The 25,768-nt window shown below is 48.5% G+C and overlaps 1 protein-coding gene across 5 annotated transcripts in view; it reads left to right on the forward strand.

Moving 5' to 3' along the window:
- Window positions 1-25,768, forward strand: part of Tm9sf4 (transmembrane 9 superfamily member 4) — a 47,410-nt gene extending 21,642 nt beyond the window's left edge. For 4 of the 5 annotated variants that reach the window (XM_048348983.1, XM_048348984.1, XM_048348985.1 and 1 more), the window contains exons 3-18: window positions 184-283; window positions 6,456-6,624; window positions 6,717-6,846; window positions 7,597-7,720; window positions 8,884-9,002; window positions 9,089-9,200; window positions 10,179-10,249; window positions 12,098-12,230; window positions 13,268-13,349; window positions 13,444-13,519; window positions 16,364-16,447; window positions 18,282-18,457; window positions 18,921-18,984; window positions 19,843-19,962; window positions 20,629-20,718; window positions 23,857-25,768. In XM_048348983.1, coding sequence (XP_048204940.1) covers window positions 184-283; window positions 6,456-6,624; window positions 6,717-6,846; window positions 7,597-7,720; window positions 8,884-9,002; window positions 9,089-9,200; window positions 10,179-10,249; window positions 12,098-12,230; window positions 13,268-13,349; window positions 13,444-13,519; window positions 16,364-16,447; window positions 18,282-18,457; window positions 18,921-18,984; window positions 19,843-19,962; window positions 20,629-20,718; window positions 23,857-24,006 — 1,800 coding nt within the window. In that variant the 3' untranslated portion in view covers window positions 24,007-25,768. The remainder of the gene's footprint in view (window positions 1-183; window positions 284-6,455; window positions 6,625-6,716; window positions 6,847-7,596; window positions 7,721-8,883; window positions 9,003-9,088; window positions 9,201-10,178; window positions 10,250-12,097; window positions 12,231-13,267; window positions 13,350-13,443; window positions 13,520-16,363; window positions 16,448-18,281; window positions 18,458-18,920; window positions 18,985-19,842; window positions 19,963-20,628; window positions 20,719-23,856) is intronic. The other variant, XM_048348987.1, reaches the window with a different exon arrangement.

The following is a 25,768-nucleotide window of genomic DNA, read 5'->3' on the forward strand; positions in this document are numbered from 1 at the left end:
TAAAATCCAGAATTGTAGACAGTACAGTCTGTAGCATGCTATGGTGTGTGCTATAGTAATTTTGCCTAGCATGTGCTTTCCCCAAATGTGCTAATGTTGAGAGGGTTCAAGGAGTGTTCTCAGAACAGTCATCTTTGGCTTCTGCTGGAATGAAGAATATAACCGCCTTTGTTTTCCCACCAGGCTGTGAAACTCACCAGCTCTCGAACCCAGCTACCTTATGAATACTATTCGTTACCATTTTGCCAGCCCAGCAAAATAACCTACAAGGCAGAGAATTTGGGTAAGTTTTTCTCTGACACTGCTTTAGCCCAACCCAAAGAGGAACTCAGCATGGTTTTCCTGCTAATGGTGGCAGTTGCCCTTACCTAGCACTTACTATGCCAGAGTTTACATGCCTGGTGGCTTGTTTAATCCTCATAGCAGCCATGGGGCAGTAGTTGTGGTTTTATTAACACTTGGCAGATTTAGTGACCTGCCTTTGCTTGTACAGTTAGTTAAAGCTAAGCTGGACTTTGAATCCACCTGCTCATTATTCTGAGTTGGAACACTTAGTTTCTGCTCAGATATCCCCTTCTTTCTGGGAGCTTCTATTACCTGTTTTTGCCTTTAATTGAAATTGTGAATGATTACCTCTGCCCTGAAGCAAGCAGAGACATCACCACACTTGCTGAGCTGTGCAAATAATGTGTGAAGCACCCAGAGCAGTGTCTGGCACAAGTGTTCCATAAATAGTAGCCACTTTTTTCTAATTTAAGCAATTCTCCATTTGGTAGAATTTAGGGATTAAATGACGAGAGTTGTCTGTACAGCTCATATGATCAGTACTTCCTCTTTGCCTGTCTCAATTAAGTCTTAGAGATAAAAGTATGGGCAGATGCTATCCCTGACCTCAAGGACCTTATTTAATAAACTTCTCCTCTACCTTAGGAAGGAGAAGGAAAACTGGTTCGTGGGTGTGGGTGGGTCGTTTGGGATATTGAACCAGGGCCTTAAGAATGTTAGGCGCTAAACTACATGAACTATAGCCCTACCTCTGAGAACTTACTCTTTTTTTTGTTGCCTGGTACTTAAATTCAGACTCAGAGCCTTAAGTTTGCTCAACTTGGTTCCTCAGCTGGTGTTCTACCACTTAATCCAGGCCTCCAGCCCTACTTTTTGCTGGTTATTTTAGAAATGGAAACAGCATTTCTGCTCAGGCTGACTTCAAGCTTTGATCCTCTAAATCTCAGCCTCCTAAATAGCTAGGATTATAGGTATGTGCCACTGGTGCTGTTGAGAACTGGTTCTTGGTCAAACCTCTAAATGATCACTTTCTCTTGTCAGGACTCCCATGGCTCATATGTTTCCAAAATCCCTAGCTGACAAGCGTGCCTGCTTCTAGGTGTACTGGAGGTCCCTGACCAGCTGGAGTCAGGCCTTGGGGATAATTTAACCAAAAGCAGGCAGCCCCTCCATCCATCCCTGCATACAACCTATGGGCAGCAAAGTAGTACACTAAGCATTTGTGTTTTACTCTATTGATTTTCACAACTCTCCCTATGACAGCTCAGTGACCCCTTCTGAAAAAAGAAGCTAGGAAAGCAGAAAGAAATGGTCTTAGTCAGCCGGGTGCTGGTGGCTCATGCTTATAATCCTAGCTACTGGGTGGCAGGGATGGGGGGGGACTGGGGGGGGGGGGGGGCGGAGATCTGAGGATCATGGTTCAAAACCAGCCTGGGCAGGAAAGACTTTCATCTCCTCCAATTAACCACAAAGTGGCAGAGCACTAGCCTTGAGTGAAAGAGCTCAAGGACAGCTCCAAGACTGACAAAAATCCTGAGTTAAGATTTCAATTTCTAGCCAGTACAGTAGCTAGCACCCAAAGTCCTCTAACTACTCAAGAGGCAGAGATTGAAAGGATCAACATTCAAGGTAAGCCTAGGCAAAAAGTTAGCAAGATTCCACCTGGCTCAACAAGCCAGATGTGGTAGTGTGTGCCTGTAACGCTTCCCTCTGTGAGGGACACTATGAGCAGTTGGATCAAGGCCCGGGGTCAGCCCAGAGCAAAACATGAAACTTTATTTGAAAAAGAACTGAAGCAGAAAATGAAACAAACAAACAACAACAACAGCAACAACAACAACAAAAAAAAAAACCACAAAGAAAGCAGGCTCACATCTGTAATCCTAGCTATAGGAGACTGAAATCCAAGAATCACAATTTGAAGCCAGCCCAGGCAGAAAAGTCTGAATGAGGCTCCCATAAAACACCAAAAAGCTTGAAGTGGAGATATGACTCAAGTGATAAGAGTACCAGCCTTGAGTGAGAAAGCTGAGGGACAGCTTCTAAGCCCTGAGTTTAAGCCCCAGTACAGCACCCCTCCTCCCCCCAAAAAAGATTTAAAGCAAAAGAGCTGAGGCATGTGGCTCAAGTTGTAGAGCATCTGTCTATCAAATGAAGGGAGGCCCTGAGTTCAAACCTGAGCACCTCCAAGAAAAGATTCAACCTCAGTTTCTCCACTTGTTAACCATGTGACACATCAGAAGTATAGACTTTAAGACAGTAAATCCCCTTACTGCTTCATTATAGATAAGGAAAGTGAAGTACAGGTGGTGAAGTCACTTGCCCCAGCTCCCCCACCTACTAAGTGGCAGAGTCTGAGCTTTGGCTCCCATTTCCATGACCTTAAGCAAAGCCCTGTAGCCCATCCTGCTTGATTCTTACAGGAACACTGCCAGCTTAGCATAATCACCTTCTCTTCATGCTGGAGGAATGGCCGTTTCTCCACCTACTGTCTACAAGGCCAGGTTTAGGCCTTTTGACTAAAGCCAGCGCCTTCTTTAGAAAGGCTCATTGGACTGTGGGGAGACAATTCTGGTTGTCACATTGATGGCGATTCATGTCACGTAAGGGCATTGTAGCCCTGTGGCAGGTGTGCTGGCACACCACAGTAGATGCTCTCAGCCCACGCCTTAGCTTGTGGCTCACTGATAGAAAGAATACTTGTGCAAGTGCAGTGGGCAGGCTAGGTGTAAGCGTCACTTGAACTCAAGCATTTGAGATCAGCCTGACAATTAGCAAGACCTCATCTGAAGAAAAAAAAGAACACTTCTAAATTAGAAATGAGCCAGTACATCCTCTTTCTTTTTTTTTTTAACTAACTTAAAAGCATTTTAATTGATGGTATACAATTTTCCAAAATATATTTTGTAAGAAAATGCAATAATTAAGTATGTAGTCTTTACAAACAAGTTTCTCTAAATTCCAGTGTACTTCAGACGAACCTTGTCCACTAAGACACATGTTCCCTCCATCTTCTGGGCAAACTGCTTAATGTTTCACTAGTATTAGGAACACCCCTGTGAAGCCGGAACCCCTCCTCCCCCAGTGTTAGGTTTTCAGTAGATCTGAGGGAGCCCGAGAGTGGCACTGTGGTTTTTGCTCTTGCCTTCTCTGTGTTTCCTATCTTGTTCCCTTTGGTCCTTGGTCTGCTAAATGAAAGATCAGTCAGCTGTCCAGGCAGGAAGATCTAAATGCTCTAAGGAAATGGGAAAGAGTAACATCCTCTTTCTTGTTGAAATTTAATTATTAAATATCATGACGTGACATTACCTTGCTTGTTCTGTAGCTTGTTCCTCTCTCTGTAGTCCTTCCTCTCCTCAAATCAGCTCTTGTTGATCTGTAGGACTTGGGGTGAGGAAGGAGCCCAGGAGCTTGGCATGGCCACTGTCTCTTCTCAAGCCAGTGTCTGACTTGTCCTTAGTTTGTCATCTGTAGGGTGCCGTCAGCCATGTACTCTGCAGGTATCCTGTTGATGTCCTAGTGGTCTGTTTACCAGTTCATGTCAGGGCTTTGCAGGCTCACCTGCACCACCAGCCCTCTAATTTGAGGTGGTGGGAGAGAGCTTCATCCAGGCCCTTCTCAGCCCTGCTTCCCTCCTGGGCGGCCTCATTTGCTGCACAGGAAGCATTGCTCACCAGGACTGCTATGTTATATAACCAAATGCTGTCCCTACATTGGTGTAGCTGGCCCTGCTACATCTATATAACAACAATTCACAGCTTCCCCTCTGCCCTAACCTCTCTTGTGAGCATTATCCTGGTGTCTAAATGCCTGTTTGAGTAGCCAGACTCTAAATACCTTCCATCTGAATTTGCTTTTTCCTGTTTGCTCACCTAGAACCTGATCACAGAAACCTGATAATCTCCCAACATGTACCTCTCCTCCCTCAGCCTAGTACCTCTCCAGCAGCAGCCCCCAGGGCCCACCCCCTCAGTAGCTCCTGCACCTCTGTACTGTGGTTGCTTCTGCCACCCACATTCTCCTTTCCCACCCCATCCTCACTTACCTGCCTGACTGGTGTCATTGCCCTAGCTGGCTCCTGACAACTTATTTTCTGTATCAAGTAGCCAGAGTGGTCTTTCTGAAACCAGAATTAGGTAACATCTTCCCCACCCCTATTGGGTACTCCTACTCAATAGACAAGCTGTGTGTGGCTTGATTACAGGCTCGCTGGTATCTAGCTCCTGCCCATCTCTCCCAGTCTCTGCAGCTCAGTCTAATCATTCCCAAGCCTGTTGCTCTGCAGCCACACACACCTCTCAAGTTGGCCACAACTGCTTCATCCCTGAGGGTCTTTTGGATATACTTTTCCCCTATCTCTGCCTAAATTACTACTATGCTTCCTTTAGAGTCATTTTAGGCACCACTAATTTGTGGAAACTTTCCTAACCCCGTGCCCCCATGTCCACAGCAAGCCACATGATACTGTACATTCTTTTTTGCTGATGATTTAATCAGTCTGACTTCCCACAAGACCGTAAGTTCCAGGGCTGTGTCTACACAGCACTGTTTTCAGGGCCTGGCACATAGACAGTACGAGCATATGTTTATGAATGAGAGAACAGGTGACTAGATGCCAGGGCAGACAGCCGTGGCAAGCAGATCCAGTGTGGTAGGCAAGTGTTGGACCACATGCATATGGAGGTGTTAGTCCTGCCTGTTGGCTTGGTGGATCTGCTGCAGTCTGTCCCAGTTTATCATCGTCATTGCAGAGTTGCTGAGTGGCTCAGAAGGAGAGCACAGTGGGGTTGGCTGATACTCGTGGGCTGCTCTGAGCCTGTGAGTATAATGTCTGACAGGAGGTTTTCTGAGGCAGCAACCAGGCACACAATGTGTCAGTGCAGATTCTGGATTTTTAAATTTTTTGCCAGGCTTGGACTCTGGGCCTGGGTGCTGTCTCAGCTTTTTCACTTGAGGTTAGCACTCTACAACTTGAGCCACAGCTCCACTTCCACCAAATTTTTGTAGTTAGTTGGAGATAAGAGTCTCATGGACTTTACTGCCTGGAATTGTTTTGAACCTCGATCCTGACATCTCAGCCTCCTAAGTAGCTAGGATTGCAGGTGTGAGCCACCAGTGCCCAGCTAGATTGTGTTTTTGATCCTACTCTTCCCTCCCTAAATTGTTATCTGAAGACAAATAAATACGAAGGAAGTAGTGTTTCCTCTCAAAGAGCTCATAGCCAATAAAGGAACAAAAAACAAAAAATATAAATACATTGTACAAAGTAACATCCCTGACATGAAAAGGTACAGAGGCAAGGAGTGTAAGGTCCCGATCAGTTCGGCTACACAGTGAGATGCTCAAGGAAGAGAAAAAAGACAGTGGAATGTAGTAACCCACCATCTCCCCCTTCGACTTGGAGGCTGGCAAACAAAATTTCAGCACTCTGGAGGCTGAAGCAGGAGGATTGAGAGTTCAAGGCCCACCTACCCTACATAGCAAGACCCAGTTTCCAAAAAGGAAGGGCCAAGGGGACTGATAGAAGGGGTGAAGTTGAATGGAATACGTTGTAAATATGTTAAATCTCTCCCCTTGTATAACTAATGTAAGCTTAAAAAAAAAAGGCACAGAGTTGAGCTACAGTGAAAATGGTATTTGACACCTTCCTGTTCTATGTGCCTGGGACTTGAAAGGCCCCTTTACTGTAACTCCCATTTTGTGGAGGAGGATTTTGAGGCTCAGTGAAGGTAAGTGACTGGCAGAGGCGGGTACAACAGCAGGCGGCCTGAAGTCAGAGCAGTCTCTCCTCCATGGACCGAGCTTCCTCACTCCGGAAAAGCTTCCCAGGAAAGGGGGAAGAGAAGTTGAACTTTAAGTCAGTACATGGAGCAGGTAACAGCACTCAAGGCACAGGAAGCCACTACCTAAAGGTCACTGCTGTAGAAGGAGGTGTGGGCTTTGGTGAGCTTTGAAGCTGGCACTAGGGCACAGAGGAGGAAGGAAGGGTGATGGGGCATGTTAGAGGAACAAGCTGGGTACAAGCACCTGAGGTAGAGTGTTGACTGCTGGGTGCTGTGCTGTTGATATCTGTGGAAGTCCACTTTGCCAGCCTCTGAAGCCTCCATAACTGCTGACCTCAGCAACCTCAGAGCTGAAGCTCTGAGCTCCATCTGTCTCTCTTATGGCAGGAGAGGTGCTGAGAGGGGACCGGATTGTCAACACCCCTTTCCAGGTTCTCATGAACAGCGAGAAGAAATGTGAAGTGCTATGCAGCCAGTCCAACAAGCCAGTGACCCTGACAGTGGAGCAGAGCCGGCTGGTGGCTGAGCGCATCACGGAAGACTACTATGTCCACCTGTAAGCTGTTCTCTGCGCCCTGCTGGCCACACCGGGGAGGGAGGGCTGGGCAAGGTGTTCCAGAGGGACTAAGTGGGGCCTTGGGTTTCCAGCATTGCCGACAACCTGCCTGTGGCCACCCGGCTGGAGCTCTACTCCAGCCGTGACAATGATGACAAGAAGAAGGAAAAAGATGTGCAGTTTGAACATGGCTACCGGCTCGGCTTCACGGATGTCAATAAGGTAGCATGTCTTTGACACACTCAGCAGACTGGGACCCACACCTCTCAAGTTACATGCATATGGGGCCACAGAGAACAGGAAACAGCTCTAGGCTTGAAGACAAGGCAGGAGTCAGCTAGGGCACATTTCCCCTAGTGCCTCTAGGAAGATGGTCCTTCAGAAGACTGCAGCCTTGGGTCAGTGCTCGAAGAAAGTGAAGGCTTCGTTGCTAAAATATCACATTCTGTTTTTATAAGATAAAACCAAGAGAAGAACCTAGAACCTGATCAGTGTGCAAGATAGCCATGGCCTCTTTGAGTATAATCCTGCTACTCCTTGCAGTTGTCTAAACAGACTTGAGCTGTGTTTCCATATTTGTACAGCATGTATAAAGTCCTCCAGGCTTTTCTGAGTAAATCAGACAATCTGAGAGACCAAGTGCACTGGTGTTTTGTGTTTTTTTAACTCAAATTTTATTGGCAAGGTGTTGTGCAAAGGGGGTACAGTTATATAATAAGGCAGTGAATACATTTCTTGTGATATTTTACACCCCACTGGTGTGTTTTAGAAGGTGGTACAGAGAGCTAGATTAGGGTCAGGTAGTAGAAGGCCTACAAGCAAAGCCTCGGAAGCCCTAGATGGAGCCCTCCAGGAGAGGGCAGTGATTCTGGAAGGTTAATGTAGCCAGGTAACACCCTGATGCCTGGGATGGTCTCCCTGAGTAACTATTTCTTACTCCTAGCTGTTTTGTTCTCTTTATTGCTTCTTTAGATCTACCTGCACAACCACCTCTCGTTTATCCTTTACTATCACCGGGAGGACATGGAAGAGGACCAGGAGCACACATACCGTGTCGTCCGCTTCGAGGTGATTCCCCAGAGCATCAGGCTGGAGGGTGAGTGGGGAGGTCTGACCAGAGGGGCAGGGCTGGATGGGCCTGGGCCTCTACACTCAGGGTCGGACACACTGGTCTCCTCAGCCACAGAGTGCTCATTTGTGGATTCTCAGTAGAAAAGATGGGGGGAGGGAAAATTGACACGTGCTTTGTAGTGAACAGGGCCTCTGACCAGTTCACCTCTTCCCAAGCAACCCCAGAAGATAGGCTGGTGACCTGGCCAAGCAGATAGGAAGCAGCCAGTTCATCTGCAGGTTGAAAAACCAGGGGCAAGGGTTCAACAAAAGCCATAGAGCAATTATTTGTTTCTTCTTTCTCTCCTTCCGTGAGTGATTGGCACAGGCTTCAGTAGCCCAGGGTCAATAGGAGTCTGAGACCCCAACCCAGTGCTGATGAGCCCCAGGTGAATCGGTCCAGTTTTACCTCCCACATCAGCCCTGATACACCACAGGTTGTCCTTGAGCTGCAGAGCAGGCTTGGTCTTGGGTCCATGGAGGGATAGGAGCTGGCTTCTTGAAAAGTTCTAGAAAATAGCATTCAAATCAAGTAATTTGTAAAAGTCTCATAAGATGTAGACCCTATTCTTTCAGAGTGCTGTACTGGCTCTTTCTGTGAGTACATGGTTTACATTTAAGTGTGGAATGATTTGAGGTCTCTGTTCCTACAATGGCTCGTTGAGATTACAGATCCCCAGAATCCAGCTCAGTGCTAGGCACTGAATGAAAGGCTGAATGGATGTACAGATGCCTTGGCGGAATAAGGGATGTTTGACAGAATGAACAAATGAGTGAGTGAATTACTAAGTGATGATTTCAGAGTGGAGAGTAAGCAAAGGTGGTAGAGTGGGCCTGAGTGAATGAATGAATGGATGTTTGCACCAAGTGTAGATCGGCATAAAGGTGGCACTTGGACTCCCTAAGCACATGCCTCTCTGCAGCCCCAAAGGCCCTTTGGGACCTTTGAGAGCTTTGGGACTATCACCATAAGAATCACAGTTGACTGCTGCGTTCCCAGCCTCCAGACACTGGAGGCCCCAGCACCACAGCAGGAAGACTAAGGACACCAGGAGAGCACTTGGGGAGTAGTACGGAAGCCTAAGGACACCAGGAGGAGAGCACTTGGGGAGTAGTACTGGCTGCAAGAACAGTCTCTGTCTCTCACAGACCTCAAAGCAGATGAAAAGAGTTCATGTACCCTGCCTGAGGGCACCAACTCCTCACCCCAAGAAATTGACCCTACTAAAGAGAATCAGCTGTACTTCACCTACTCTGTGCACTGGGAGGTGAGAAGGGGTGTGGGCTCATGGCAAGGGGCTGGGCCAGTATCCAGGACAGGAGGCCTCACTCAGTGCTTCTTCTTGCCTGCTAGGAAAGTGACATCAAGTGGGCCTCTCGCTGGGACACTTACCTGACCATGAGTGACGTGCAAATCCACTGGTTTTCTATCATCAATTCCGTTGTGGTGGTCTTCTTCCTGTCAGGTGAGAGCTCTATGCTTGAAGCTGGAGAGGATGGGACAGAGGTTGATGAACTGAGGCATCCCATCTCTAGAATATTCTCATGGCCAAGTGTGGGTCAGAAAATGACAGCAGGGCATCACGCTAGGCATCAAGAGTGCAGAGGTGAGCAGGAGGCAGTCTCTGCTCTGGGGAGCTGTCCATACACACACTCGTTGATTTGTTCCATGACAAATGGTTACTTGACCCGTGCCAGGCACTGTGCCAGATCTCAGGGATATGGAGTTAAATGGGTAAAAGGGAACAAAACAGCAAATAAGTAGTAGTGTTTGAGATAAAGTGGGAAGGAAGGCTACTTTAGGGAAAGCCTCTCCAAATGAGGGCAGAGCCATAGTCAAGAGACTCCAGGTGAGCTGTTTCCACAAGGGTCACGGCCCCACTGAGGCAAGCTTGGCAGGAAGCTGGAAGGTGAGTGGAGGGAAGAGGTGGAGTAACGCTGATCACTGTGGAATCATAAGCATAGACTGTCCACTGTAATTAAACATTTATCCACAGGCAGTCTACTGCCTAAGCACTTTATAAAGACCAATTCCTGCAGTCTTAGCTGCTCAGGAGTCTGAGATCTGAGAATTGAGGTTTGAAGCCAGCCTAAGCAGAAAAAAGACTTATTCCAGTTAGCCAGCAAAAAGTCAGAAGTAGATGTGTGGCTCAAGTGATAGAGCACCAGCCTTGAACAAAAAAGCTAAAGGATCGTGCCCGGCTGAGTTAAGCCCTAGTACTCTCCTCCCAGACCTGAAGGGCAGAGGCTCGTGGCCATCCCCACCCATCCCTGCAGCCCCTTCTCTGCACACCTCTCCCTGGTGGGCTGGAGTGGAGCTCTGCCCCAGGGAGAAGCTGAGGTGGCCACATGGCCAGGTTTGTGGAGGAGGAGGGCACACGTGGAAGGCAGATAAGCTGTATTAGTGATGTTCTGACTTCTGTTCCTCCCCTTGTTTGTTTCAGGGATTCTGAGCATGATTATCATTCGGACCCTCCGCAAGGACATTGCCAACTATAACAAGGAGGATGACATTGTACGAGGTGTTCGCTGGGGAGGGATGGACTAGGCATGCCAGACTGAAGGAGGAGGGAGGAAGCATGCGCTCATGGCCCATGCTTGTAATCCTAGCCACTTGAGAGGCATTGAAAGATGGAAGTTCAAGGCCAGCCTGAACAGAATAACCTAGGCATGGTGATATATGTCTGTCATCAAACATGGGAAGCATAAGTAGGGAATTGTACTTCAGGCTGGTCCAGACAAAAAGTGAAACCCTCTCTCAAAAGTAACCAGAACCAGTGGCTCATGCCTATAATCCTAGCTACCCAAGAGGATCTGAGGATTGTGGGTCAGAGGTAGCCTAGGCAGCAAAGTCCATGAGATTCTAATAAACTACTCAGAAAAAGCCAGAAGTAGCACTGGGGCTCAAGTTGTAGGGTGCTAGCCTTGAGCAAAAAGAAGTTCAGGGATAGTGCTTAGGCTCAGATTTAAGCCCCAGGACCTGCCCCCCACCCCAAAAAAAACAGCCAAAACCAACCAAACAAAAATAAAACAGAACAAAAATATCTAGAAGCATGGCTCAAGTATAAAGGCAACAGAAAAAGTCACAGAAAGGAAACTTGATTAATTTGACATTTAAAAATCTTAAATTAGGGGCTGGAAACGTGACTTAGTGGTAGAGTGTTTGCCTAGCATGCACGAAGCCCTGGGTTCGATTCCTCAGCACCACATAAACAGAAAAAGCTGGAACTGGCACTGTGGCTCAAGAGGTAGAGTGCTAGCTTTGAACAACAACAAGAAAAAAGCCAGGGATAGTGCTCAGGCCCTGAGTCCAAGACCCAGGACCAGAAAAAAAAAAATCTTGAATTAAGCCAGGCACTGGTGGCTCATGCCTATAATCCTAGCTTCTCAGGAGGCTGAGATCTGAGGATCACAGTTCAGCCAGCCTGGGCAGAGAGGTATGTAAGACTCTTCAATTAACCACCAGAAAACTGCAAGTGGCGTGTGGCTCAAGTGGTAGAATGCTAGCCTTGAGCTGAAGAGCTTAGGGACAGCACCCAGGCCTAGAGTTCAAGCCCCACAACTGACAGAAAAAAAAAAAGAAAACTTAAATTAGATCCTGGCATATACCTGAATGCCTATAATCCTAGCCCTAGGAAGGCTGAGATAGGGAGATCCTGAGTTTTAGGCTAGCCTGTCTCAAAAATAACAAAAAGATTCAAAAACACTAAAATCTCTAAAGTAATGATTAACAAGAATTATGGACAAAGAACTACACATGATCAGTAAACATGTAAACAATGAGGGTTTTGTTTTTCGTGTGTGTGTGTGTGTGTGTGTGTGTGTGTGTGTGTGTGTGTGTGTGTGTGTTTCCTGGGGTTCCTGGGGTTTGAACTCAGGGCCCGGGCACTGTCCCTGAGCTTTTTTTTTTTTTTTTTTTTTTGGCGAGTCCTGGGGACTGTCTCTGAGCTTCTTTTGCTCCAAGCTAGTGCTCTACCATTTGAGCCACAGTGCCACTTCCAGTTCCAGCTTTTTCTGTGTTACTGAAGAATTGAACCCAGGGCTTCATGCATGCTAGGCAAGTACTCTACCACTAAGCCACATTCCCAGCCCTTGCATAATTTTTTTCCATATAGCAGGTTTATGGAATTAGAGAGATTTTCCTTTTATACGATTATGATCATCCTGTTTGGCCTTTTCTCCCCAGGTGACAATTCTCTGAGAAGCACTATCTCATATCACTTACACTTCTGTGTCAGAGCTGGAACTGGTGGATAGCTGAGGGGCCCTCGGTGGGACCAGGAGACCTGATTTGATGGGAGTGATCCCTGTAGTAGCTGCCCTGTTCTCATGCATCTGCCTCATTCTTCACCTTTTGCTGCAGGAGGATACTATGGAGGAATCTGGGTGGAAGCTTGTTCATGGTGACGTCTTCCGGCCACCTCAGTACCCCATGATCCTCAGCTCCCTGCTGGGTTCAGGCATTCAGCTCTTCTGTATGATCCTCATCGTCATCTGTGAGTGGGCCCAGAGGGCTGAGTGATGAGCCCAGAGGAACGTGGCCTGATTCAGAGGCATGGCTGCCTCTCCAAGTGCCTTTAGTAGTGGAAAGGGCTCCCAAGGACTCAGCATGAAGCAGGCATGCCAGCATCTCTGGGAAGACAGCTGCCCCACCCTCAGCCAAAGGCCCTGGGAATGGCAATTTTCCTTATAGCTCTCCATCTCTGTTTAGAGCACACCATGTCACTCCATCAGGAAAGCAGCACATCAGTGTGTTGAGATTGCTCTTGGTTTTAGTCAGGTAAAGTGACTGACCCAGTACCACGGTCAAGATTAGACTCAGGTCTTACTTTGTTTTGTTTTTCATTTACAATGATAAAACACTCATATAGAGGAGTGAGTTATAGATAGCTCTAGAGTCTACCTAAATTCATATCTCAGCCTCTAAGTTCCATGACCTTGGCAGCTACTTAACCTTGTGGGCCTCGGTCTCCAGATGGAAAAAGTCATCTTTGCCCTGACATATAGTATACTCACAATGAGATCAAGCTCATTGCAAGTTCTCTGTGAACTAGCAGCTGCACTTAAGATTCAGCTGGCCAGTCCAGGTGCCAGCGTTCACACCTATAATTGTAGCTAGTCAGGAGGCTGAGATATGAGGAACATGGTTCGAAGCTACCCTGGGAAGAAAATTCCATGAGACTCTTTTTCTCCAATTAACTGCCAAAAAGCCAGAAGTGGAGCTGTGGCTCAAGTGTGAAGAGTGCTACCCTTGAGCAAAAGAAGTTCAGGGACAATACCTAGGCCCTGAGTTCAATCACCAGGACTAACACAAAAAAGATTCATCCAGCCAATACCAAGCAGCTACTGCACCCCTGAGCCCCAGCTATGACACCCAGTCTTTTCCTGTAGAGGGCAAAGGCCTATGTCATTGAGAAAACTAAGGAGAAAGGAAGCTTTATCTAGGCCCATCTGCCCATCTGTCAGCCTTCCCCCCACTCCCATGGGAGCTAATGGCAGTCAGCCTCTCTGACTGCCTTCCTTCCTTCTGCAGTTGTGGCCATGCTTGGGATGCTGTCACCCTCCAGCCGAGGAGCACTCATGACCACAGCCTGCTTCCTCTTCATGTTCATGGGGTAGGTGTGTGTGATCAGGACCCCAGAGGCCAGCACAAGCCTTCTTCATTCCACTAACTGCCCTCCTAATGTGGACCTTGCCCTTTTCCCACAGGGTGTTTGGTGGATTTTCTGCCGGCCGACTCTACCGCACTCTAAAAGGCCATCGGTGGAAGAAAGGAGCCTTCTGTGTAAGTGTTCTCATCTCCTCCTAGTGTCAGCAGAGCCTGGGGGACTCTTTTCCTGGGCCTGTCAGGAGTGGAGGCAGGTGCTAGTGGAAGCTGACTGGTGGTGTGACAGAACAGGAAGAGCTTAGGCCAAAGGTCAGCCATTCTGGGCCCTTAGCCGCCAGGCTCCACACAAGGCATCACAGGACTATACTTTCCCTATCCATAAGCTTCTTAAGAGGCTAAGATCTGAGGATCATGGTTTGAATCCAGAGCAGGCAGGAAAGTCCATGAGACTCTTATCTCTAGCCAATCACAGAAAAAGTTGGAAGTGGAGCTATGGCTCAAGTGGTAGAACGCTGGCTCTTGGTTTTAGTTAGTTTATTTGTGGGGTTTTTTTTTTGCCAGTCCTGGGGCTTGAACTCCGGGCCTGGGCTCTGTTCCTGAGCTTCTCTCACTCAAGGCTAACACTTTACCACTTGAGCTACAACACCATTTCCAGCCTTTTCTGCTTATGAGGTACTGCGGAATCAAACCCAGGGCTTCATACATGCTAGGCAAGCATTCCTCCACTAAGCCACATTTCTAGCCGTAAACTTAGAGATGTTTTTAAGCCCTGTTAGTCAGATGGCTCAAGCAAGAGAATAAGAGGATGCAAAATTTCCATCAGCCTGCTGCAGGGGAACACCCTGCTAACAGTATAGAGAGAAATGTTTGCTATTTTCCAGATTCGGTGACCCTTTTGCTCTGTAGTAAAGATAAACTGCTGCCCTTCCCTGTCCTGAGTGTGTGGAGAGATCTTGGAAATAGAAAAGACCAAAGAAATGGGAGGGAAATCAACCTCTCCCCTCAGGGAGTCCTGAGCCCCTTCTTCATGGAGCTTTTCCCCTTATTAATAAATAGGCCTCCTTTCTGATCATGTCTAGATCATAAATTTCAACCAGGAAGGCATATGAGGAATTCCCTGCTACACAGCAGGGTGAAGAGTAGAACATAGGATGGGATGAAATGACATTTGAGTTTGGAGAAGCAGCCAGCAGAGGATCCTTGGGTTCAAGAATTGCCCAATCCCTGGGGCTGGGAATATGGCCTAGTGGCAAGAGTGCTTGACTCGTATACATGAGGCCCTGGGTTCGATTCCCCAGCACCACATATATGGAAAATGGCCAGAAGGGGCGCTGTGGCTCAAGTGGTAGAGTGCTAGCCTTGAGCAAAAAGAAGCCAGGGACAATGCTCAGGCCCTGAGTCCAAGCCCCAGGCCTGGCAAAAATAAAAACCAAACAAGAATTGCCCAGACCCATTCTGGGCCTATTCATTTCTAAACCATCTCTCCAATGGGGGCATCTGCTTCTAGGGTTGTATGAATGGAGAGACTGCATGTTAGGCCCATGTTACAGTATGGGAACTCAGGAACCTTGAAATAAAACAGTGACAAAGTGTTGGTAGGAAGAGCATCTTTGGCATCCCAAAATGAAACTGGCGACAGAGGCTGAGTGCTAGGTTGCTCAAAATATCTAGAGATCCATCGTCATTATGGTTTGACAGCAATCTTTAGCCTGGTAATCCTAGTATAGAAAGAAAGAGCTCAAGAATAAGGCTGGAGCTTTGGTTTCCTGAGCTCAGATCCAAGTCCACGAGATTGTGACTTGAAGATCTCTGATTCTGATGGGGATCTCTGAATGTCTGGATCAGGGAGGGAATTGTGCTTGAGTTAAGTTCTAAAGGATGTGGATAGGTTTGAAGTCTGTGATGTGGGAGCCCCAAGGGTCCTGAGGAGCCACTCAAGTACAGCTCCCCAGCCTGTCTCCTCTTGCTCCCGGAGCATGGTCTCTGGAGTCTTAGCCTTCCTGGATTCATCCTTAACAGTGAGGGGAAGGAGTCTCAGTGCCTTCAGTTTTTTTTTGTTGTTGTTTTTTTTGTGTGTGCCAATCCTGAGGCTTGAACTCATGGCATGGTCACTGTCCTTGAGCGTCTTTTGCTCAAGGCCAGCCCTCTGCCACTTAGCCATAGCTCCACTTCCAACTTTTTCTGTGATTGGCTAGAGATAAGAGTCTCATGGACTTTCCTGCCTGCTCTGGCTTCAAACCATGATCCTCAGATAGCCTTTTGAGAAGCTAGGATTTCAGGCATGAGCTGGCAGTTCTAGCCAGCACCCTCATCTTTAAAGGAGTAAATGTGGGCTAGAGGAATGGCTTAAGTGGTAGAGTATTTGCCTGGCAAGCACAGCCCTTCAGTTCAAATCCTAGTCTTGCAAAAAAATGAAAAAGGAAGAAGAGGGGATGTTAGTCCTTCATTTCTAAACTTGTAGTGAGGGCTAGGTGAGACTATATGTAGAGCCTGTCATTTACTATCCCTAAGATTTAACCATTACTCTAGATGGTTTGGATTGGGGCCTGTGTACACACATTTTTAAACTTTCTTTCATTTATTCAGCAACTGCTTATTTAGTTGCTCTTATGTTCTGAGTGATGGGACTACATTTTTGGAGGAAGGGCAAATGACCCCATCCTGAATTGACAGTATCCTGAGTTGAAATTGTATTTAGTACACCCAAACTATCCAGCATCATAGCGTGGTTCCGCTGCATGCCATTACTTCTGGACCATCAGGAAGCCAAGAACTTTTAAGAAGAATTTTCATAAGCTGTGCCCCTCTATAACTATGGTTATATGCTTGAAAGCAAGGAAGCAGCAGCTCCAGGGACCTGAGAGGCCTCTGCAGGCCTGCCTCCACTGGATGAGAGAAGGACTGTGCTTGAGCTGTGTTCTAAAGGACAAGGACCAGTTGAAGCCTGTGGTGGGGGAGCCCCATTGGGTTCCAAGGAACTCCCAAAGTACAGCTCCTCAACCTGGCCCCTCTTGCTCCCAGACGGCGACGCTGTACCCTGGAGTGGTTTTTGGCATTTGCTTTGTATTGAATTGCTTCATCTGGGGAAAGCACTCGTCAGGAGCGGTAAGTGCCCATCCTCCACCTTCCGGTCCTTCCCCAGCAAGGAAGGCCACTGCTATCCAGCCTCTTCCCCAAGGTCACTTCCTGCTGTTCCTTCCCTTTTCTAAGCCCTCAAAGTTCTATTCCCAACCTTGGGGGTTGAAGATTGGCTGGGGTTTCCCCAGCCTTGCCCACTGTCAGCCAGTGCCCTGTCCCTGTCCTCTCTGTGGGCTCTGACAGCTGGCCAAAGTTCACTTCTCGAAAGAGAGGTTTCCATAGTCCAGGGCTCAGCTGGGGAACTCCCCTGTCTCATCGGGCAAAAGCTGCCAAGTGCAAGTGAGTTGGGCCAGTGTCCTAGAACAGGGCTTTGCTCCTCAGTGTGTGCCCTCAGCACCAGCCCTGCAGATGGAAGCAGAGGATGAGAAAAGGCGCATGGCTTAGAGTAGGCAACCTGCCAGTCCCAGGCTGTGGTGTTGCCAGCAGCTGTCCAGGAATAGGATGCCTGCCTCAGTGGGATGGCGGTGGGGAGATTGGTTCTTGGCTAATTAGAACTGTGGTAGAGGTAAGACAGGCATTTGTACCCTAGCATGCAGAGCCACCTGCCCCCTCCCTAAGGTCCCTGGGTGAGGTGCATATTGAGTCGCAGGGAGGCTTAGGCAGCCTCCTGAAGGAAGAGAAACCAGTTGTCCTCTCACTTCCTCTTTTACACCTATGTTCCTCCTTGCTTCAGCCTTTTTCTCCTGGCTACCAGTTGTTCATTCTAACACTCATTGTAGAAATCTTGGAAAGTACAAAGGACTTAAGAAATTAAAAATAACCTATAGTCCAACCACCCAGACATAAATACTATGGAAGTCTTTAATATATGTTCTTCCAGGCTTTTTTAATAGATATATTTAAAATGGAATTATATAATTTAAAGCATAGAATGATAAACATATGGTGCTTACTTGTAATAAATATTGTTGTAAGCACTTTACATATGTTAACTAAATTTATTTTTGCATGCGAAAATAAATTGTATTGCCAGTCCTAGAACTTGAATTCAGGGCCTAGGAGCCGTCCCTTTTGTGCTCAAGGCTAAAACTCTACTGCTTGAGCCACAGCTCCACTTCCACTTTGGTGGTTAATTGGAGATAGGGTCTCATGAACTTTCCTGCCTGGGCTGGCTTCAAACTGGTCCTCAGATTTCATCCTCTTGAGCAGCTAGGATTGCAGGCATGAGCCACCAGCACCTGGCTTTGCATTTTTATAACAACTTAATAACTGCAGAAGAGAAGATGAGAAAGAAAATGAAACATCAACTCTGGTCTCACACCCTAGGAAAAGTACTGTTGAGCTCTTTGGTATAGGCCTTTCCAGGCACAGATTCTTCTAAATATGGCATTTTTATTGGAATCCTAAATGTACAGTGTTACCATCTGATTTTTTTCATTTAGAAGTATGTGGTGGTATTTTGAGGGACTGGGATCGCTTTGTACAGTTTTGTTACTTCCCTTTTTTCTCTTCACTTAGTGGATTACATGTCATTTCCTTCCCTTTGTGTTCCCCTCAGGTTCTCAGTCCTTTCCTTTCCTCTTCTCCCCCTTCCTCCCTGGATGACAAGCTCCTAGGAAGTGGAGTTTCCTCATCAGTGGGAGCTCAAATGGTCCCCATCCACTCCCTGCTCTCCTCACAGCAAGTTTTTGGCTTAGATTCTGGCCACATGAAGAGGAGTTAGCAGCTCCTTTCCCACTGCCATGGCCCTGCCATGCTTGTGGCTTCTCCTTCCTGGGAGCCTAGGAGGCCCCCCTCCCTCCTGCCTAAGCCCCATCCTGGGCATCGGCCTGGTGGGAGCCTCACAACACTCTATCTACAGGTGCCATTTCCCACCATGGTGGCTCTGCTGTGCATGTGGTTCGGGATATCCCTGCCCCTCGTCTATTTGGGCTACTACTTTGGCTTTCGCAAGCAGCCATATGACAACCCTGTACGCACCAACCAGATTCCCCGGCAGATCCCTGAGCAGAGGTGGTACATGAACCGATTTGTTGGGTGAGTCTTCCAGCAGAGGCAAGAGTGGAAGGCCCACGGAAGGAGGGCCTGTGGGGTGGGCCAAGCCAGCACTCTTGGAAGCCATCTGCCGGGCAGCCATGCGTGAGGGCGCCTCCCCCAGGGTGAAGTGGCCAGTGCTTTGGGGTCAGCACCAGTAGTTGTCATGCAAGGCTGCCTCGCCACAATGAAGGGGACTGGGCCACAGCTAGATGTGGTCCTGAGATATGAACCAGGACAGGGAAGGGGAGGGGCAGAGGGCCTGGTGACACAGGTTAAGGCCACCCACCTCCCTACGTCAGTTCTCAACTATGAACTGAGGAGAAAGATGCCAACCTCTTGCAAGGTTGTCATGGTACCACAGCATGGAGAAGACAGAGATCACCACCTGCATAGCCTTGGGAGGGAACCTGGGCTTCCGCATGGCCAGGATGCTGGCGCTCTCAACACTCTTTCTCTGCTGCAGCATCCTCATGGCTGGAATCCTGCCCTTCGGTGCCATGTTCATTGAGCTGTTCTTCATCTTCAGTGTGAGTACTGCTACCTGTCCTCCCCTTCCACTTGCACGGCCCCAAAGGCCTCTCCCTCTCTCTTAGCTACTTTCCTTCCCACTGCCTATGAAAGTGTAGGAGCCCTGTTCTTCATCCGAAAGTTGGGTAGCAGCCCTGCCTGTTGGGACAGCTTTGAGAATTAAAGGAGCATTCATGGGTGCATGTCCAGTACATGGATGCTGCTCTTTGATGCTGCAGTCACTGCCATCATTGCAGGCGTGATTGATAGCATTGTGCCATCTGCTTCCATTTCTGGGTCCCTCTCCTGTCTTTACCTGTCAACATTATCCAAAACTTGAGGTAAGTTGGCGGAAACTCCCCAGGCTGTCAGGCTAGAGCAAATGTAAAGGCTCTTGGCATTTAGTAAATGCTGCGATGGTGACCCAGAGTATCCTTGTCTGAAAGTGCTCACAAGAGAGCTGCAGAAAGACTCCAGCTTTGTGTAGGTCTAGCTGACCCCGCCCACGTGCGCAGCACTGATTGTGTCGTGCTTAAGTCAGCACTCTACAGACGTCTGCTCTTCCTGAGGAATACCTGTGTAGACCCCAAGTCAAAAATCCCAGGACCACCAAAATAAAAAGCCAAGCTTACATAGCTCACCTGCAGTATCGCATAGCCCCTGGCATGAGTAAGCTGCTCCTGAGAGGCAGTGGCTGCCACTAATGCTGGCAGATTCAGGCTAGGACCCACCCAGAGCTTGATCAGCAGTTCCCAAGAATAGCCTGGCCCTTCCTCTGCTCCATGCCAGACCATAACAGTGTCGTGCTGGCATCTCCATTCCTGCCTCGGGCGATGGGTATAACAGGCCAGCTGAAGGCCATTTTGGTATGTTCACAGGCCATCTGGGAGAATCAGTTCTATTACCTCTTTGGCTTCCTGTTCCTCGTCTTCATCATCCTGGTGGTATCCTGTTCACAAATCAGCATCGTCATGGTGTACTTCCAGCTGTGTGCAGAGGTGAGGGGACGGGGGTAGGGGTGGATCCAACATGGAACAGGTTGGTGGGGCTGTGCAAAGGCCATGTCTGGGTTCTCTGTATGGCCCCATGTGTTCCTCTCTCCAAACTGCTGTGTCTCAGCAACACCTGCTGCCGCTTGGTTGTATGGGATAGTCACCACAGCTCAGTGGAGGACTACAGGCCCATCAGTACTAAATCTACTCCAGTAGTAGTTTCTCTAAGGGGCAGGTACAGATCCGGAGGCCTACCTTGCTTCTGGGCCTAGTTCTTGCAGAGTGGGAAAGGTAAGACCAAGCGACCAGCAGCCTGCTGCTGCTCCCCAGTGTGACAGGGACAGTAACACCTACTGTGAGGCTGCTTCAGGTACTCAATGAGCCAATTCATATGCAGCACTCAGAATAGTAAGCATTTGCTCATGAAATGTTCATTATTACTTTTTTCCTGGTGTTTTTTAAAGTCAGGTATATGAACAGTAAAAGTCATCTTTCATCTACGATTCTATAGTTTTTAAAAATGTCTTAGTTGTGCCATCATAGTCAAGCTATGAGACATTTCTGTCACCCGGATGTTACTCTTCTCGCCTAGTCATGAGCAAGGCCCTTGTGCATGTGGGAAAGGTGATGGGAAAAGGCCTTGAAGGCACTCTTCCTCTGCTTCATCCTCAGGATTACCGCTGGTGGTGGAGGAATTTCCTCGTCTCTGGGGGATCTGCATTCTACGTCCTGGTCTATGCCATCTTTTACTTTGTTAACAAGGTACCACTCTCTTCAAGGGATCTCCTTCGTCCCCTCAGGTGGCATGGCAGCAAGGATGCTGGGAGAAAGCCCCAGCATCTCCGTGAGTCCCAAGGAGTGGAGGATGAAGCCATCTAGAACTGTTGCTGGTCTAGAATACGCATCATTGGGAGGCGGGGGGAGTTGCATGTGTATTAGGGCCTGAACTGAGCGCTGCACTGTCCTCCCTTAGCTTTTTCACTCTAGACTAGTGTTCTACCACTTAAGCCACAGCTCCACTTAGGCTTTTGGTGGTTAATTGGAGATAAGAATTTAACATACTTTTCTGCCTGGGCTGACTTGGAACTGTGATCTTCTGATCTCAGTCTTCTGAGTAGCTAGGATTATAGGCGTGAGCCACCAATGCCTTGCACTACTGGTTATTTTGGAGATAAGAGTCTCACAGACTCTCCCTCCACCCCCAAGTCCAGGGACCCTGGGGCTTGAACTCAGGGCTAGGGCTCTGTCCTGAGCCTCTCTGTGTTCAAGGCTAGCATACTACCACTTGAGCCACAGCACCACTTCCAGGTTTTTCTGTTTATATGGTACCAAGGAATCAAACCCAGGGCTTCATGCATGCTAAGCAAGCACTCTACCCCTAAGCCACATTCCCAGCCTCTCACAGACTTTTCTGCCCTAAGTAGCTAGGATTATAGATGTGAACCACCAGCACCAAGCAGACTTTAGTCCTATTTCCTGGATTTTCAAGGGCAAATCTGATCTCCTCTGTAGCCAGTGTGAATTGGTGGTCTACCTTCAGGTGTTATTAATTAGGTCTAGGGTATGAAAAATATCAGAGTTCTGTGTTCACATCTTAATCTGTAAGTCTCTTTTGGTTTCAGAGTGCAGTCAGGATCTTTCTACAAGGTGGGAAGATGGCCATTGGCAGCCTCAAAGTAAAAGAAGGTCTTTCTAACTCAGCGCCAGTGGCTCACACCTGTCATCCTAGCTACTCAGGAGGCTGAAATCTGAGGATCAGGATTCAAACCAGCCCAGGCAGGGAAGTCCATGAGACTCTTAAGTCCACTAAAGAACCAAAAATGCCAGAAGTGGCACTGTGGCCTAAGTGGTAGAGCACTATCCTTGAACAAAAAGAAGTTCAGGGACAGAGCCCAGGTCCTGAGTTCAAGCCCCAGGACCAGCACCAAAGGAAAAGGTCTTTCTGGGGCTGGGAATATGGCCTAGTGGCAAGAGTGCTTGCCTCATATACATGAAGCCCTGGGTTCAATTCCTCGGCACCACATAAGTAGAAAAGGCCAGAAATGGCTTTGTGGCTCAAGTGGAAGAGTACTAGTCTTGAGAAAAAAAGATGCCAGGGACAGTGCTTAGGCCCTGTGAGTTCAAGCCCCAGGACAGGCAAAAAAAAAAAAAAAAAGGTCTTCTGTCATTGCATATTTATCCTAGGGAAGATTATAATGGTTCTGCCAAGGTTATATGCCCATTGTTCAGATTTATCCAGTCCGGCAGAACACTGAGCACTGATTGACAAGATTAGGTTCCTCTTTTTAAATTGTTATTATAAAGGTGTACAGAGGGGTTACAGTTACATGTCAGGTAAATACATTTCTTTTTGGACAGTGTCACCCCTTCTCTCGCTCTCCCACTTTTTCCCTCCCATCCCCACCCACAGCTTAGGTTTTGTACTACAATCATTGTCCCCAGCTGAACAAGATAGCAGGCGTGTTTCTCAGAACCCCTGGAGGAGGGGAGACCGAAAACCATGTTAGACAAAAGCTAGAGATCTTTTCGCAGCCTCCTGTCCTTCCTCCTTCTGCCTAGTCTGCCTTCTCTGTCTAAACACCAACTCTTCCAGCTGTAGCATATAAAATGGGGACCCTTCCATCCTGAATTTTGCTCATCCCTTTTCTGTTTTGATCATTGCCCTTCCCTCTCACCTTCCCCAGGTCCCTATTACTCTCACCCTGTCTGTAGCCATAAAACTACTTCTGAGCTGGGAACTGGCGGCTCACACCTATAATCCTAGCTACTCGGGAGGCTGAGATCTGAGGATCGTGGTTCAAAGCCAATCTCCTGGCAGGAAAGTCCATGAGGCCCTTAGCTCCAATTAATGTGCAAAAAAATGGAAGTGACACTGTGGCTCAAGTGGTAGAGTGCTTGCCTTGAGCAAAAGAGCTCAGAGACAACACCCAGGCTCTGAGTTCAAGCATTGTGACTGACAAAAACAAAAAGCAGGAATACTTTTGGGACAGAGGGGGTATGGAGTCTGACAAGGTAGCTTGGGGGGGAGGGGGGTATTCAGTGCCCTATTTTGTTTTTGTTTTTGTTTTTTTACTTCTTTTTTTTCTGCTAGCTCCTAGCATTTTGTGACCAAGCATCTACCAAAGTTCTAGATTCCATTCTCCACCAACAGCACCATCACACAGATCCCTAATAGCTCTGATAAGACCTTCAAATTCTACCCCAGTCACAGAGAAGGCCGGCATACTCCAAGATGAGAGTTACCAAGAATCTGGGTGCCAGTGGTTCACACCTGTAATCCTAACTACTCAGGAAGCTCTGAGAATTGTAGTTCATAGCCAGCCTGGGTAGCAAAGTCCATGAAACTCTTATCTCCAATTAAGTACCAGAAAAGCCAGAAGTGGAGCTCTGGTTCAAGTGATTGAGCAAAAAAGGCTCAGGGACAGTGCTCAGGCTCTCAGTCAAGCCTCAAGCTGGGACGGGATGGGGGTAGCAGGACATGAGGAGGGGAAGGGAGGGAGGGAAGAGGAGTGAAGGGAAGGTCACTGTGAAATGTTTACACAGGTGACCAGCTTGCTTGAGAAGAAGGTAGGTTGAGGCAGATTGATAAAGGCTCCCTGTCCCTAAGATGGACCTGCTCCAGCATCCCTCCGCGCTTCCTGGCTGTTGTCTCAGCCATCCGGATGTTACTGTGGGGGACCAGGCAGTGGCACAGCTGTGGCCTTTCCTGCCTGGCCTCTGAGATCCCCAGGATCCAAGGCAACACACCCTGGTGCAAACGAAGGCTCGCCAGGGCTGAGCGCCCCGTTCCAGGCCAGGTGGCCATTTCAGTATCAGATGAGGGAGGGAGTTTGGGCCCCTAGTTAGCTATGGCTGCCTGGCACTAAGCACCCCTCTGTTCTCTCTCTGCCATTATCCCAGCTGGACATCGTCGAGTTCATCCCGTCTCTCCTCTACTTTGGCTACACGGCCCTCATGGTCTTGTCCTTCTGGCTGCTCACGGGCACTATTGGCTTCTATGCAGCCTACATGTTTGTCCGCAAGATTTATGCCGCTGTGAAGATTGACTGACTGGGGTGGCCCGTGGCCAGGCCTGCTGTGTCCTTGGACAGGAAGCCGCCCTGCACGGGGAACTGCAGGCACACGAAATAAAATAACTCCTGCTCATTTGGAATGCAACTCCTGGCACGGTGTTCCTGGATCCCGGGGCTGCGTGGGGGCAGGGAAGCCTGTAGATAAATCTTACATTTTTCTTCATCTTATTCCAGTTCTGTGAGGGAGGAGGTATTTGTTTTTGTTTTTTTTAATGGTCTTTTTTTTTTTCTTCAGTGCTAAGAAAATTCTCTCCATTAGGAGCTCGCTGACCTGTTTATTCAGGTTTGTTTTGGGTTTGGGGTTTTATTTCCTTCATTGATTTTTGTTGTTATTTAAAACACACACACACACACACAAAAGAAATGGATCCAGGATGGATAAATCCACCAAGATACTGGCTTTTGGTCTCTCTCTACCCCAGTTCCTCAGGGCTGCTGGCCACCCCACCGCTAACTGGAAGAGGGAACATGGGGGACAGAAGTGAGGGTTCTGAGCCTTTCGCTGCCCATCCTCACCGCCAATGCCAAGCCACCACACAGGCCTCGCCTGGACAGCGCCCTCAGTGCCAACCAGCCTCTGCCAGGCCCTCTCCCTCCCTCCCTCCCTCCCCCGGCCACGCCTCTGCGCATCCTCTCAGCAGGAGCAAGCTGAGGCCTCGCCTGCTACAAGGAGGTCTTGGGAAGTGTTGGCTGAGGTTCTTTAGGACAGCGGACTCCCCCTGAGCATGAGCGGAGCGGCGGAGGCTGCTGACCAGTGAGGAGGAAGAGAAGAGCCCTGCAGTGAACTGTTCTTGTGCCAAGAAACCCTGGACCTGGGGCCAAGTATTTGCGGAGCCAAGCGTCCACACGTCTGTCGGGAAGGGGTGGCGGAGGCTGCTAGGCTACTCACCCCATCCTTTCCTGGCGGTGCCACTCTGTGAGCATGTGCTGGGGGCACACCTCCTCCTGCCCCCCCCCTTCCAGGGCAGAGGGAGGAGGCCTCGATTCCTCAGACCCCACTCCCTGTGGTGTCTGCAAAGGACACGCTCTCCCCTGGCATCCCCTGGACTACGCATTTCTACTCAGTTCTTCTAGCCAGAGCCATCCCCACCACCTCCCACCCAGTTCTTTGGCGGGGAGGGTACCCAGAAAACTCTTGTGAGAGGAACATGAAGGTAAGTTTGCTTGTTCCTTCCCCGGTGTTGCCAGGCTGGAAGGAGGCGGCCACGTGACTGGCCTGGCTCCTTTGCAAGCCCCCACTCTTCCCACCTCTGCCCACCCTGCGCAAGTCACAGACATTTGCTCTTAAATTGCAAGAGACCAGCTCCATCGTGGGATTAGGGTTCAAGTCCATTGGCACCCCACTGTGAGACAACTCAGGATGCTGGTGACCCAAGAATGCACCCAGCCCTCACTGCCCCCGTCTCCCAGGGCCAGGCCAACTCCAGCCCCCAAGGTCAAACCAGTGAACTCAGTCTCCCTCACAGTGACTCCTCAGCCCCAAGCGGCGGTGGCCACTGTGAATCCGGTCGGAGAGAAGGGGACCTGCGCACTAGAAAATGATTAGAAGTCTTGTTCATTCAAATTTGGAATATCTTCCTGAAGAGATTCTTTTGGCAGGGAGTGGCGAAATTGGACTCCTCCAACAGTTCAACCATTGTCGATTTTTTTGACTTTTTAAATCATCATTATTTTTAATTAAAAAAATATGCCTGTATGCCTTTTTTTGGTCCAATTGTAAATAAAAATACCATTGTCCT

Source organism: Perognathus longimembris, chromosome 6, assembly GCF_023159225.1.
Source record: "Perognathus longimembris pacificus isolate PPM17 chromosome 6, ASM2315922v1, whole genome shotgun sequence".
NCBI classification, from domain to species: Eukaryota; Metazoa; Chordata; class Mammalia; order Rodentia; family Heteromyidae; genus Perognathus; species Perognathus longimembris.